The sequence below is a fragment of the Lycorma delicatula genome, chromosome 5 (assembly GCF_047948215.1).
Source record: "Lycorma delicatula isolate Av1 chromosome 5, ASM4794821v1, whole genome shotgun sequence".
Classification (NCBI taxonomy): domain Eukaryota; kingdom Metazoa; phylum Arthropoda; class Insecta; order Hemiptera; family Fulgoridae; genus Lycorma; species Lycorma delicatula.
In genome coordinates this window covers 33,849,880-33,863,241 of record NC_134459.1, presented here as the reverse complement: position 1 = coordinate 33,863,241, position 13,362 = coordinate 33,849,880, and the positions used below count along the sequence as shown (strand labels likewise).

At 29.2% G+C, this 13,362-nt stretch overlaps 1 protein-coding gene across 1 annotated transcript in view; it reads left to right on the top strand.

Annotated features, from left to right (window-relative positions):
- LOC142325854 (DE-cadherin-like) overlaps positions 1–13,362 on the top strand; it is a 91,872-nt gene that overhangs the window by 30,467 nt on the left and 48,043 nt on the right. Inside the window, exons 4-9 of the mRNA XM_075367877.1 lie at positions 1,748–1,897; positions 4,305–4,493; positions 6,363–6,565; positions 8,239–8,413; positions 10,490–10,666; positions 12,398–12,569. Coding sequence (XP_075223992.1) covers positions 1,748–1,897; positions 4,305–4,493; positions 6,363–6,565; positions 8,239–8,413; positions 10,490–10,666; positions 12,398–12,569 — 1,066 coding nt within the window. The remainder of the gene's footprint in view (positions 1–1,747; positions 1,898–4,304; positions 4,494–6,362; positions 6,566–8,238; positions 8,414–10,489; positions 10,667–12,397; positions 12,570–13,362) is intronic.

Here is a 13,362-nt window from a genome sequence, read left to right as displayed (position 1 = left end):
CGGGTGTCTGTGCAGGCCATCCCACATCACCTTTTAGAGAGACCAAACGTCCAGGAAAAATTTCTCTCAAAACATTGAGTGAGTTTCAGGCTTTGCAAGCTGTCTGAAACCACCAGTTCCCCAATCCCCCTTCTTCTTCTCTTACATACTGGGCTGCAGAAAATTTCATAATATTGAGACATAACATTCGGAATTCATAATTACTGTCATATCATCTGCCTCAAAAAAGTATGGGCTTATCACTCCAAATTGTGATACAGCACACCATAAGTTTAGATCAATGTACGTAGCGGTCTTTTGTGAATTTGAGGGTTATTATCAGCCCAGTAGCAGAAAATGTATTTATTCACATTCCCACTGAGGTGAAAATGTGCCTTGTCACTACTGAAGAAAGCTGCCTCCAGAGTGATCTGTGTAAGCATTTGTTCACTCACAAAAATGTTGGTGGTTGGCATAGTCTGCTGGGCTCAATTTTTGAGACAATTATTTTGAAGGGTTGAAAATTCAAACTGAAATGCAGATCAACCTCAAATTGCGGTCTGACATCCTGAAGGCAACAACAGCATGCCTTCGAGCAGAACGTCTTGCCAATTGCTTGATTACTGCTCTCAGCAGTTGCACATTTTCTGATATTCTAATGGACCTGCATCGACCATGTGCAGCTCATCTTAGTATACTATTAGTATCCTCCAACTACCTAACCCAGGACCAAATTGTCATCACATTATGAACGGCATTTTTGCGCAGAATATGGAACAATTGCCGAAAGCTCTTTGCACCACAATCACAGATCAGTTGTTTTCAAAGTATGCGTGCACGGCAAAGCCATGATGTGCTCTGGTCCAAACCACATTGGCTATTGAAATGAGGTCACTGATGAAACAGAGGGAGACCATGTGTGCCACCACCCAAGCATTGATCCCCTCCAAACTGCTTAGTCAGTTCTGCCACACTATATAGTAACATGGACTTATAAATAGAACCTTTTGTAAAACTTTTGCCTGTAGAACACTTTTGTAGACATGGAAGAAGTCAGAGAAAACAAACACATAGAGTGAAAGTGAAGAATAAAATGAGGAAAAATATTTCATTCACTCATTCATTATGGAAAAGGATAAACTTAGAGACAGTCTAAAAGGAAATGGAAGCTATCTGTAGGATTTAAAAGTTTAACTAAGAATAGAGAATATAAATGAATAAGGTGATGTCGAAATCATATAAATGAAATTATGTTTTATTCCCAGCACTGTACATGACAAGCCTTCCTTTCTTCTGTTTATTTTCATCTATGTCCTACTTTTGTGGCTTTTTAGAACCTTTCTTTATTCATCTATTTCTGGGCCTTCCTTGCTCCTTTTTCTTCTGGGTGGCCCTCTCAAAAAAATGTTTTTCATAATTAATTTGTTGCTTCATCTACCAACTCAGTTATTCTTCTTGTCTCTATCTTCAGCCTCAATCTCCTTATATTGTCTTAACATTGTCAGCTGACAACATCTAAGATAAAATTTCATCATTTTGTCCATTCTTCTTATCATCGTTCCTTGATGATCTCATCCTTATTTGTAATAAGTTTCTTGAGTGAAAGTATATGTATTATTTAGCTGCAAAAAACATTGTTATCATATCAAGTTAATACTTTAAGAGGAATTATCTTGTAAAACATATTTGCTATTTCATTAAAGGGTCAGTAAGACTTATTTGCTACTGAATATTTAAATATATTTTTATTAAAATAATACATTTACAGATGTTTGATAGAGATGAACCAAGCCGAGAAAAAGAAGTTTATTTAACAGTTAGAGCAACTGATAATGGCCGTCCACAGCTTGATGATGTTTGCACAGTAAAAGTAACAATCGAAGATATCAACGATAATAGCCCAGTTTTCGATAAAGTGGTAAGTTAACTTATTATTATTATGATTTTTAAGTGTTTAATAACTGAAAGAAGAAAAAAAAATTAATTGTAAATTTGTGTATAAATTTTTATATCATAATTTTTTTTGCCATCCTAGAAGTTGTAATAAATTTTTAATTATTTTATGTTAAAATGTCAGATAAGTGAATCAGATGATACTGAAAAAAATATACTGAATACTACAAGGGACTGCTTTATTTAGTAAGGAACACTAAATAATAACACCATTCCTTGTTTATAAATTGACAACATAAATTGTACTTGTGTTACATTAGAGTTTTGTCAGGCCAAGATTTGTTTTTAACTGGAAACCAATAGCAAATGATAACTGAGAGACAAACCTTAGAATCTGATAACATTAAAATTAAACAGACAGCTATGTCTGTCATCATATGTTAGCCTTCAATTTAGAAAGGCTATCTCTTACCCCACTATATGTCATAAGTGTAATTGTATATTTGATTGGGAAAAATATTTATTTAATATTAAGAAGATTAAAGAGAAAAGAAAGATTATTTTATATTATAGCAGTTTATTAGAAAAATATTTAAGAGCATTAAATATATTTTCATAATTGGTTCACTAAGTGACTTTTCTTTAGGTCTCTCGTGGATTTTTATGGAAGGTAAATGAAAAAGTATTACTTACTAATTTATGTTAGTAAATTTAGTTGATCTTTATTTATTGATGTGATGACTGTTATTTTTTTTACTTTTTAATTATAAATTAAAACTCTTTAAAATATACTATCTATGCACAGTTATGATGAATCATTCATTTGTACTGTGTAGGTTCTATTCATATTAAACACTGATCACGTACAAGAATAAATATCAAACAATTTTAAGTTCTCATCTCACTTCAATGTTCAAAAAATATTAATTTTTTGTACAATAATTTAGGGAAATAAAACATACAAACCCTGTTTAGAATTCAAATAGAAGTTTTAAAAAAGAAAAGATCTAATTCAGAAAGGAATTAGACAAATAAATTATCAGTCCCTTTTGCTTTGTTATTTGTTCATAGAAGAAGCAACATGTAAATTAAAAGAAAAATTTGTAAGTGATGTAACTATCCCAAGAAGAAAAGATGTTAAGATTCAGTGATGATATTGGGTTTACATCCAGTTTGAAAATAAAAAAAAGTGAACAAAAATAATGAAAGTTGACAATCGAATTATGATGAATTTAATGTAAAACAGGAAGCCATAATATACCATAAGTTGTAAAATTTTGTTATTTAGGTATTAAAAATGGAAAAAATGTATCAAATAAGATAAAAATTAAAACCAGATTACATAAGCAAGGAAAACTTTGATGCAAAAATGTTCTCCTACTTATTTCAAACATGAATCTAAGAATTAGGAAAATGCTCTTTAAAATATTTTGTATAGTGCTTTATGGGACTAAAGCATGAACAGCAGGGAAAAAAAATAAAATAAAATAAGATAAATGTTATATGGAAGAAGATTGAAGATGTTTAACATTTTGTAGCTTGCTAAAATATGTAATGAAGAGGTTTAAGACAAATAGGGGAGGAGAGATATTTTGGCAGAATTATGTTACAGGAAGAACTGTGTTAGTTAGCTATATACTAAGACAAAGTTTAGTTAATTTGGTAAAAAGAATGCATGTTGAACAGTTAGAGAAGAAGAAAAAATTGAGGTATCTAAAACATATGACTATGTAGGATGCAGAAATTACATTAAAGTTAAAAAACTCCCCCAGAATATATAATAATGAAGAACTGCATCTAACCAGTCAAATGAGAGTAATTGTTCAACAATAAAAAAATTATTTTTTAACAATTTTGTTTAATTTTTTTATTATAGATTGCGTATAAAGGAAAACATCAACATAAAACTGAAATTTATGAAGTATTTTGATGTGATGATATAACACCTTATCAAAAATCGATTTTCTCCCAAATGACAGCAGTTGACCAATTTTCCTCACAAAAAGTTTACATTCTTACAACATTCAAATAATCATCCTGAAGTCTTTTTTTGAAACCCATGTTTCCATTAAAAGTTATTTCCAGACAATCAGATGTAGATACTAACAGAGAATAATCAAATAATAATTTAGCTATTTTCATGCCCGCTGAGATTCTATTCTCATTTGCTAGGCTGATTATAAGTCATTTATTAGCAAGTAAGTTATTATTTACTGCTCATTTTTAACTAGAATATTAGTGCAAAGTAAAGTGTATTTGTGCTTATTAATATTACTTGCATGTTACACAAGTAATTTTATCTTTAAGAAATAGCATTTAGTCTACCATAAGCTTATAACAATTTGTTTTTTTTCTCAAGAGAAATCATCCTTAATTTTTTATTAACAATAATAAAAATTATGTGTTTAATAATTTTAATAATAATGTTTCAGAACTATGTAGAATCAGTGCCACAGGATTTGCTGCCTGGTGGCGAAGTCATGAGGATATCAGCGACTGACATTGATGATGGAAACAACAGTATTGTCCTTTATGATCTTCAACCAAAAATTAAACAAGACTCAAATTATTTTCATATTGATAATAATACTGGAGTTATATATCTTGATCATGTAATTGATGTAAGTCATTATTTTTTTATCATTATATTTATTTTTTTTTAGGTTTTATCAGTTTTGTTTTTAAGTAAATTTTTTTAAACCCTGATCATTAAATAAATAAAAAGACTTAAATATTCACAGAATATTGACTGTTAGCAGGACAACCGGTTTATGTAACCTGTTCATATAAGACTACTGTTGCATAAACAGATTTCCTGTTCCTATTCTACTGTTACTAGACAAGATAAAGAGTATTTCACTTTTACAAAACTCAAAGGATTTTTTTTTTACTCTAGTTTATATGTTCTCATAAGTGCTTACATGAGTAATATTCTTCTGTTCTGCAGTTAATATTACATATCTACCACTCTACTGATCTCTGGGCTTTCATCTCTGCCAGTTAACATCTTTCACTCAGATGTTCCTGGTCTGAGTCCGAGTCAGGCATTTTTCACATGCTACAAGATTTCATTGTCATGCATTACTAACTGTTATTGGGTATAATGTTGTTGTTTCTAAATAAATAAATATTTATTTATAATTTCTTACATCCTGGGTAATACAATAAACTATAAATTTGATAAAATAGTGAAACAAAACTACATCTCTTTCTATTATTTTACAGGTTTTTGCATATTGTCTTAGTTTTGTTGTGCTATAAAGAGCATACTGCAAATATAAATTTTAAATAATCTCTTTTTTGATTGTACTTTTTTCTTACTAATTGCGTTTATTGCATACTACAGTAAAATTTATTGTACAATTGCACACAACTAGATACATCTATTATCATTGTATTTCATTAGTTGAAATCAAAGCAGACATCAAAGTCAATGTACATCGAACATAAAACACAGGCTTTTTTTACCCTAATTTATTGGTTTTCATTCCAGATTTCTCAAAAACTACTGCAAATATGGTCCTGAAACATATTTTATTTGATTTTTCAGGTCAAAAACTACAAGAGATCATTAATCTGTCCCACAACTAACATCCTAAAAATTTCAGTACAACCTTACTGGGGGTAGCTGAAATCCAAGCAAAATCTTTCACTAGCTGTTAAGTCACAAACAAAGAATTTTAGGGAATATGTTTATATGAACTTTTTCAAATTATTTTCTTGAATAGAATAGGTTATGAAAGTCCCAAGAGAACTTCATGGTACACGATATAAACACATGGATAAGTCTGCACAATGCATATTTATGAGTATTATATAATGATCTAACAGCCATTTTTGTTGTTTGTTGTTTCTGAACAAGTTTTTGAGAAAGCTAACTCTTCAAGAGAGTCCCAAGGGATAACACTATACTTTAGAGAGGCATATATGTAGGCATAATAAATATTTAATAATGACAAATTTAGCATTTTCTTAAGGCACTTCAAAGCAAATTAATATAGTTTGATTTTGTTACAAAAGAAATCTATTTGTTCATTCCATGAGAATTTGTCATTAATAAATAACCCAGAAATTTTGCTTTAAGGCCAGCAGAAATACTATCATTATTATTAATAGGAATTCTGTCAATGCAGTAGTCAATGTCACATCTACCTGTAATCATATCAGGTAGATGTGACATTGATATTGATGTGACATCAATAGTTTCACTCATATTAAACGTTACATTGTTACAATCTATACAGAGAAGAGATTTTTAAATTACTATCCTAGGATTTTCAATCCCTTTTTTATAATTATTGCAAACTCTTTTATAGAAATTTGGAGTTATAGAAAATCATTGGAAAACCTTTATAGGTTATTATTGTAGAATTTGTGAATAATTGCAATAGATATAGGTAAACAAAACAAATGTATTTACTTATAATTTGATAAATGTAAATCAAAATATTTACTTTATTTTTACTTATGTTCTCGACTGTTGTTTTTAGAGAGATCCTGGCTATCGATTTAGGATGCGTGCAACTGCCACTGATCAGGGATTTGATCGAAATTCTGCATCTATAGATTTAGAAGTACTTGTTGTAGAATCTCATAAAAAAGCACCAAGTTTTTCTTCTATACCAGCATCACCAATAATTTTAGAAGAAAATCTTACTGATTTTACATATAATATTGCAACACTTACTGCTGTGTTAGTATAATTATTGTAATTTTTTATAATATTTTCATCAAGGATTACTACCATAATGTTAATTAAAAGTGAATGTATAACTAAAAATTGATTTAGGTATGTGTATTGATTTAGTCAATTCAAATATCATGGTTCCATCAGACTTCCAAGGAAATATTTCTAAGGCGCATATCAAAGATTAAAAGAAATTACCGGTTCAATAATTCCTAACAACCTACTTTATTATTATTCATGTTGTCACTGGTTTATAAATACTTTTCTTAATGACAAATAAACTATATTAAATCCTAGTTTTATATTATTTCTCTGTTTATTTTTAAATAATATGTTTCCAAATTTAAATTCAAACTAAACAATAAGCCATCAAATAGTTTATAAAAAAAAAAATTAGTTATTATTTTATTACTTTATAAAGAAAAATAGTTGAAAGAAATTATAAAGAAAAAACTGATATGGACACCATATAACTTCCTTATACAACGTAGGGAGAATATCGTCTAACAATATCAGAGGAGTAATGAACTAAAAGTAAGAATTTTTGCAAAATGTTACAGATCGGGCATGTATGCTTCAGTGCATATGTTGTTCTTGTAAGGGTCTATTTTTCAGTCACTCTGTAGTTAACTTTAATGTTGATAAAATTAAACAGAAATTAAACTAGAAAATCCAGAAATAGTTCAATTCTAAATTATAATTTTCAATTAATATTAAATAATAAGATTTTCACCAAATCTTTTATATATATACACATTGTAATGTCTATTCAATTACACATATATATTTATAAAACTGCATAAAATTTTATTTCACTAATAACTTCAATTTTTTTTTTCTTTTATTGTTATTATTGAATAATTATTTATTGTAAATTTTTTTCAAAAGTTATTATTATTTATATTTTCACTAAACATTACTATTATTACTGTATTAATTACAATAATTAAAAATTTAGTTTATTTCTTTTTTACTGTAATTACAATTAAAATGGAGACTGAAGATAGTGTAAAACCAAAAGTTATAATATAATAGTTACTTGTTCATTTATTCTCATAATCAATAAAATAGAATAAAGTAGTGTTTAGTTTTTATTTGGAACCAACACTAACAAGTTTTTACCGTGTCTTGATTTTCCATTTTAAAATTACAGGAACTGATTGTAAAGGTGTTTATGTTTATATGTATTTTCAATTTTAGTTTGTTATTTTATTGGAATAGTAGTAGCTATGAACTTTATCTTGACACAGGAAGTGAAAACTCCTATACAAATTTTATAGACATACGACAGAGATATAATCCATTCAAATTGTTTATGCTAATATATATCTTTTTTGTTTCATTAATATTGCTACATAAAGTAAAACAACCATATTTCTGCAAATAGCATATAGTGTTTTTATTGCAAGTTGTTTTAATTGATACTCCTTATCAGCACAGTGGTTGTCAAAATATTAATACTTTGTATTAATCACATGGCTACAAATGTTAATAAGGATATGAAATGATAAAAAACAATTTTCATATGCAGCCAAGAATTTTGAATTTTGAAAACTGAAAAATTAGTTGTTGAGATAGTTGTTGCTGTTATTAATATATTTTTAAATTAAACCATATAATTAATTCATTCATTGCAGTATGTTATAACATTATTTATCACCTGTATTTTCTTTTTTCAGATCTAATACAGATGAAAAGAACCCAGTATTTGAATTAGTTGCTGGTAGAACAGAACAGACAAATAAATTAAGTACATTTAGATTAGAATCAGAAGGTAACACTGCTCATATAAGATTAGCTAGGCATATGGATTTTGAATCAATATCTGAATATACACTCACTGTTCGAATACAGGTATGCTCATATTCAGATTAGAAAATATTTTCTGTGTCAAACACATTAGATTGGATTTAAAGTTGAATAAGAATTATTTCTAACAAATAGCTATTCATAATATCTTAAATTACTGTTGATCTTCATTGGTTAATAATAGAAGATGTTTTGATTTAATAAAACATAATTCTTAAAAATATTAATCATTTTGTGTAATTGCAGTACTTTATATTGAATTTTTCAATTTTCTTAATCTCTCTAACAAATATGCAGTTTCTGTAAAAAAAATAAAAGCTATTTTATCTCAATTACAAGGCATATTCTCATAAAATAAGAACCATCGGCTTACATTTAAATATTACCAGGTCTGAATACAGTGTCAAGCATTCAGAGCCATCTATCAGCTATTTACAAAGCCACTGCAGTTGCTGTTTTGATTCAGTAGTCGTTTGCCTGCCAGTAAATGCAGATCGCAATGTCTGCGACAATTGTTTCTTCCTGTTGCGAAGTGCCCACTGTGATTCGATTTTTGTGTACAAAAGGATCTTCAGTTGTTGAAATTAATCAGGAGTTGTGCTTAGTGTATGGCCCTACAGTAATGAGTGAAAGAAAGGTTAGACAGTGGTGTCAAGACTTTAAAAATGGCCACACAAATGTACATGACGAAGAGCGGAGTGGCAGACCCAGTATTCAGACTGACAAAATCGTTGAACAAGTGAACCAAAAACTGCGATGGAATCAGCATTTGATGATTAGTGCTCTCTGGCTGATGAATTTCCACATGTTGGCCACACCTCTATCTACACGATTGTCACAGAAAAGCTCAGATATCACAAATTGTGTACAAGGTAGATACTGATGCTATCGACAAGATGCAAGAATACGCACCAACCTACACAAAGAGCAAAGAATGTGCACAGGACAAGCATTTTTGGACCGCTATCGACAAGATGGAGATGATTTGTTTTCCCACATTGTTACAGGCAACAAGACATGGAACACCAGCACAGAATCAAAGCAACAGTCAAGCAGTGGCACCATTCAAGTTCCCCAAAACCAAAAAAGTTTAAGCAATCTCCATACTCAAGTCGAAAAATGTTGGTTACCGTTTATTGGGACGAAAAAGTGCATCATTTTGGTTGATTTCTTGGAATATGGATCAACAATTACAGCTGATTTGTATCGTAAAACACTCACCAAACTGAGACATGCGATCCAAAATCGATGATGCAGGAAATTGTCGTCTGGCATAATCCTCCACAGCAATACATGTCCTCACACCGCTGCCTTAACCAAGAAGAAGATTCAAGATTTTTGTTGGGAACTTTTTGACCACCCTCCATACAGTCCCAACCTTGCACTTAGCAACTACTTTCTCTTCTTACATTTGAAAAAGTGGCTTGGTGGACAATGGTTGGAGAACAACGAGGAACTCAAGATTGCTGTTGTCAACTGGTTCAATTTCCAGGCAGTGAACTTCTATACAGAGGGGTTAAAAAACTGGTGCAGCGTTATGAAAAGTGCTTAGAACTGAATGGCAATTATGTGGAAAAGTGAAGTAGATATGTAGTAAACTAAAACTGTAAGTAAAAACCTTTTCTCACGAGTTAATTTTTTTTTAATGACTAAACGGCCCTTACTTTATGAAAATGCCTCATATTATAATCAGTTATTTTAATTTGGACATCGTAACCCAAATGTATGATATAGAGTAAAATATTTTGTTCCATTCGTAATACTATGTTTAATGTACATTTCACTTATTTTTAGTTGGAAATATACATGGTTAAAAAATGTTGGTAAAATTTAACCTGTAAATATCTAAAATATAAACCCAAACTGTTGAAACTCTAATTAAAAGTATCCATGTTTTATTTTCTACACTGTTTTTTCTCTTAAGTGTGTAATAATGCTTACTGTTCACATAAATGCAGAGTACACAAATTATTTGGATTACTGATATGCATATTTTTTGCCATAAGTTAATGATTTGATGTCTTTTCTAATTTAATTTTCTTTCTATTCTAAATAAATCTTTTACTCAGCATAACATATATACATTTATTACAATTTATTTTTAATACTATTTTTTTATAGAATAAGTATAATCTTGCTGCAGAAACATCAATAAATATACAATTAGTTGATGTTAATGATAACATACCTGTATTTACGGAAGTGGTATCAGGTAGTGTTCTTGAAAATGAACCTCCTGGAACTCCTGTTATGCAAGTTAGAGCTATTGACGCAGATAGTACATCAATTAACAACCAGGTAAATATAAGTAGCTAATTTAGTATGTTATATATATATATATTATATTAATTAACATTATTAATTTTGACTAATTTGAAAATTTTGACTAAAAAAAAAATAATTTTTTATTTATTTATTGTTTCTTTAAAATCTGCTTTTTAATGTGATATATATATTTTTTTATACTTTAACTCTAAATATTAAAATAAAGATTTGCAGGTCCTTGCTAGATGAGATTTCTTCTTTTTAAATCAAAAATTTGGCGATCTTTAAACATTTATTTCTTGTGTTTCAATAGTGATAAGCAGTTTATTTGGGACTCATTTTAAAGCTTATTTTATCTTCTTTGGTACAATTTTTTCCATCTGATAGTAGCAGCACTACACTTTGAGTAATATAGTTATTTTATGTCATGCACTTTTGTTTACTATGTAATATTTTGACAAATAGTTTTGGATTTTTTGATTCTTTTGATTTGTGATATAAATTATATACATTGCATCATTAATTACTGCTTTTAATTTCACTTTGTGTAGTTATTTAGGATAAATAAGGTGCTGTTTTAAAAACATTGTTCAGATATGGTTGTAGTATTTAGTTATATATTTGGCCATAGGTTATGTATTGGTTATGGGTACAGACATTTTCCTTTCTTTCTTTTTTTGTTTATATTTGTAATAATTTTTATTTGATTAGTTTATTAGTGTATGATGTAAATTATATAATGGGACCAACAAAACGACGTGCTTCACAAAAACAAAATGTAAGAGAACGAAAATCAAAAATTCAAATTATGAACGAAAAAGGTTGGCAAAAAATCTAGTTGCCCTGGTAGCTCCTGAGCTTCAAAACAATGAATTGAAGGCCGGCCCTTCTCATATAAGTATAGGTGACATACATTAGCACAGAAAATGTTAGTACACGGCTGTCTGAATTTAAAAAATCAGAACTTTCAGAAATTCATGACCAGACTTATATTTATCAGTTAACTATGTACTGAAACATTTTTTTTAAAATGTCCTCCAATGTCCCTCCAACTTCTTACAACTCAAACCAACTTAGTCTTAACTTATTCATTCTTGTTGCATTAATTTCTCCAATTCTATTATTCATACTCTCATTTTTTTTATAATCTTTTCCAACACTATAAATTAGAATCACACTTTTGATTATTTTATTGCAATATATTTACTTAGTCATTAATAATGAACCTTGGATACTGCTGACATGTTTACTATATCATTTATCACATCATAAATGCCAGATTTGTTGTAGATCTGGTTTTGTTTTAAACCCAAATCACTCTTCTTCCAACATATTTTCTCATCTTCCTTTCCAGGATCTAATAATCCATTACACTGTTAATTCTCTTCAGTCTAGCATCTTTCTTCTGCCTCATCTGGTAGCATTACATTTTCTTTTCCTGAACTATTTTGTGACTTTTCTTCTCTCTACTTCTGCTTCTTCAAAGAATTATTTGTTGCTTTCCAAATTAGGTGACCAGTTTTTCTCTTACTGTCAATTTAACTCTGTTAAGGAGGAATAATAATAATAATCCATTAACCAAGAATATATTTTTTAATTCAAGTCTCAGGGTATAAATCATTCTTTTTTTTTTGGTTTCATTCTACGATCCAAAACTTGTTTAAACATTGAGAAAGTATATCAATACCACACAACTAAAATAAAGAATCTTTTCACTTATTATATTTGTATATTTATGTTATGTAAATTGTTATTGTAACATAGGTGATGTATGAATTGGCTGATAATCAAGAATTTTTCACAATAGATCCTTATACTGGAAATATAACTACATTAGTTACTTTTGATAGGGAGAAACAAGACTTCTATAATGTTAAAGTTATTGGTACTGATAATGCTCCATCTGCTTTGTACTCAACTGGGGAGCACAACAAAGGTAAGTTTTACATATATATATACATCCACCTCTTTATAATATAAGGCCACAGAAGCAAAAATGAGACATATTGTGATCATGAAATTGCTTAGATTCACACTGTATTTCTCAATTTAATAGTTTTTTTGTTACATTTATTTACTTTGGTTTCATGTACATCTATCATATTACTACTACAAGTAATTGAGCTAATTACTTTTAAGGAATTAATATTATTTAAAAGTGACAGTTTTAATGATGTATATTGAAGCATAGGTAAAAGTGCTAATTTTGGTCTAACCTTGCACTTTCTTATCCATGAGCTGGTTACTTTTTTCCTAAATGTTACTACAACCAAACAGTTTTTCTTTTGCAATCACAAGTGATGTTTAAAAAATGTGGTGATAAGCTTAAAAAATCTTTGATAAATATAAGGACTAAAAAAATTTGAATTCCAAATGGCTGTTGACAGTAAACCGCTTGCCATTAAGAACAGTGTGCAGCTCTAGTAGATGCAACCAATAATCTCATTACATATTCACACCGTCTACAATTCACACTGTTCAGTATTGGTAAAGCAGTAGTTGATGGTCCATGGAACGAACCATGATATTGTAATGTCCACAGATTGTAAAATGTATAACATGATTTTTGTTGTTTTAAATAGGACACAATATTATGTCATAATAAAATGACTGAGACAGGTTCAGAAGTCAATCCAAAACAAAACTGTACAAGATTCTCATTAAGATATACTTTTACTGACTTCATGAAGGGGCTATGTATACCCTCATCTGTACAGATCAAAGAAAGA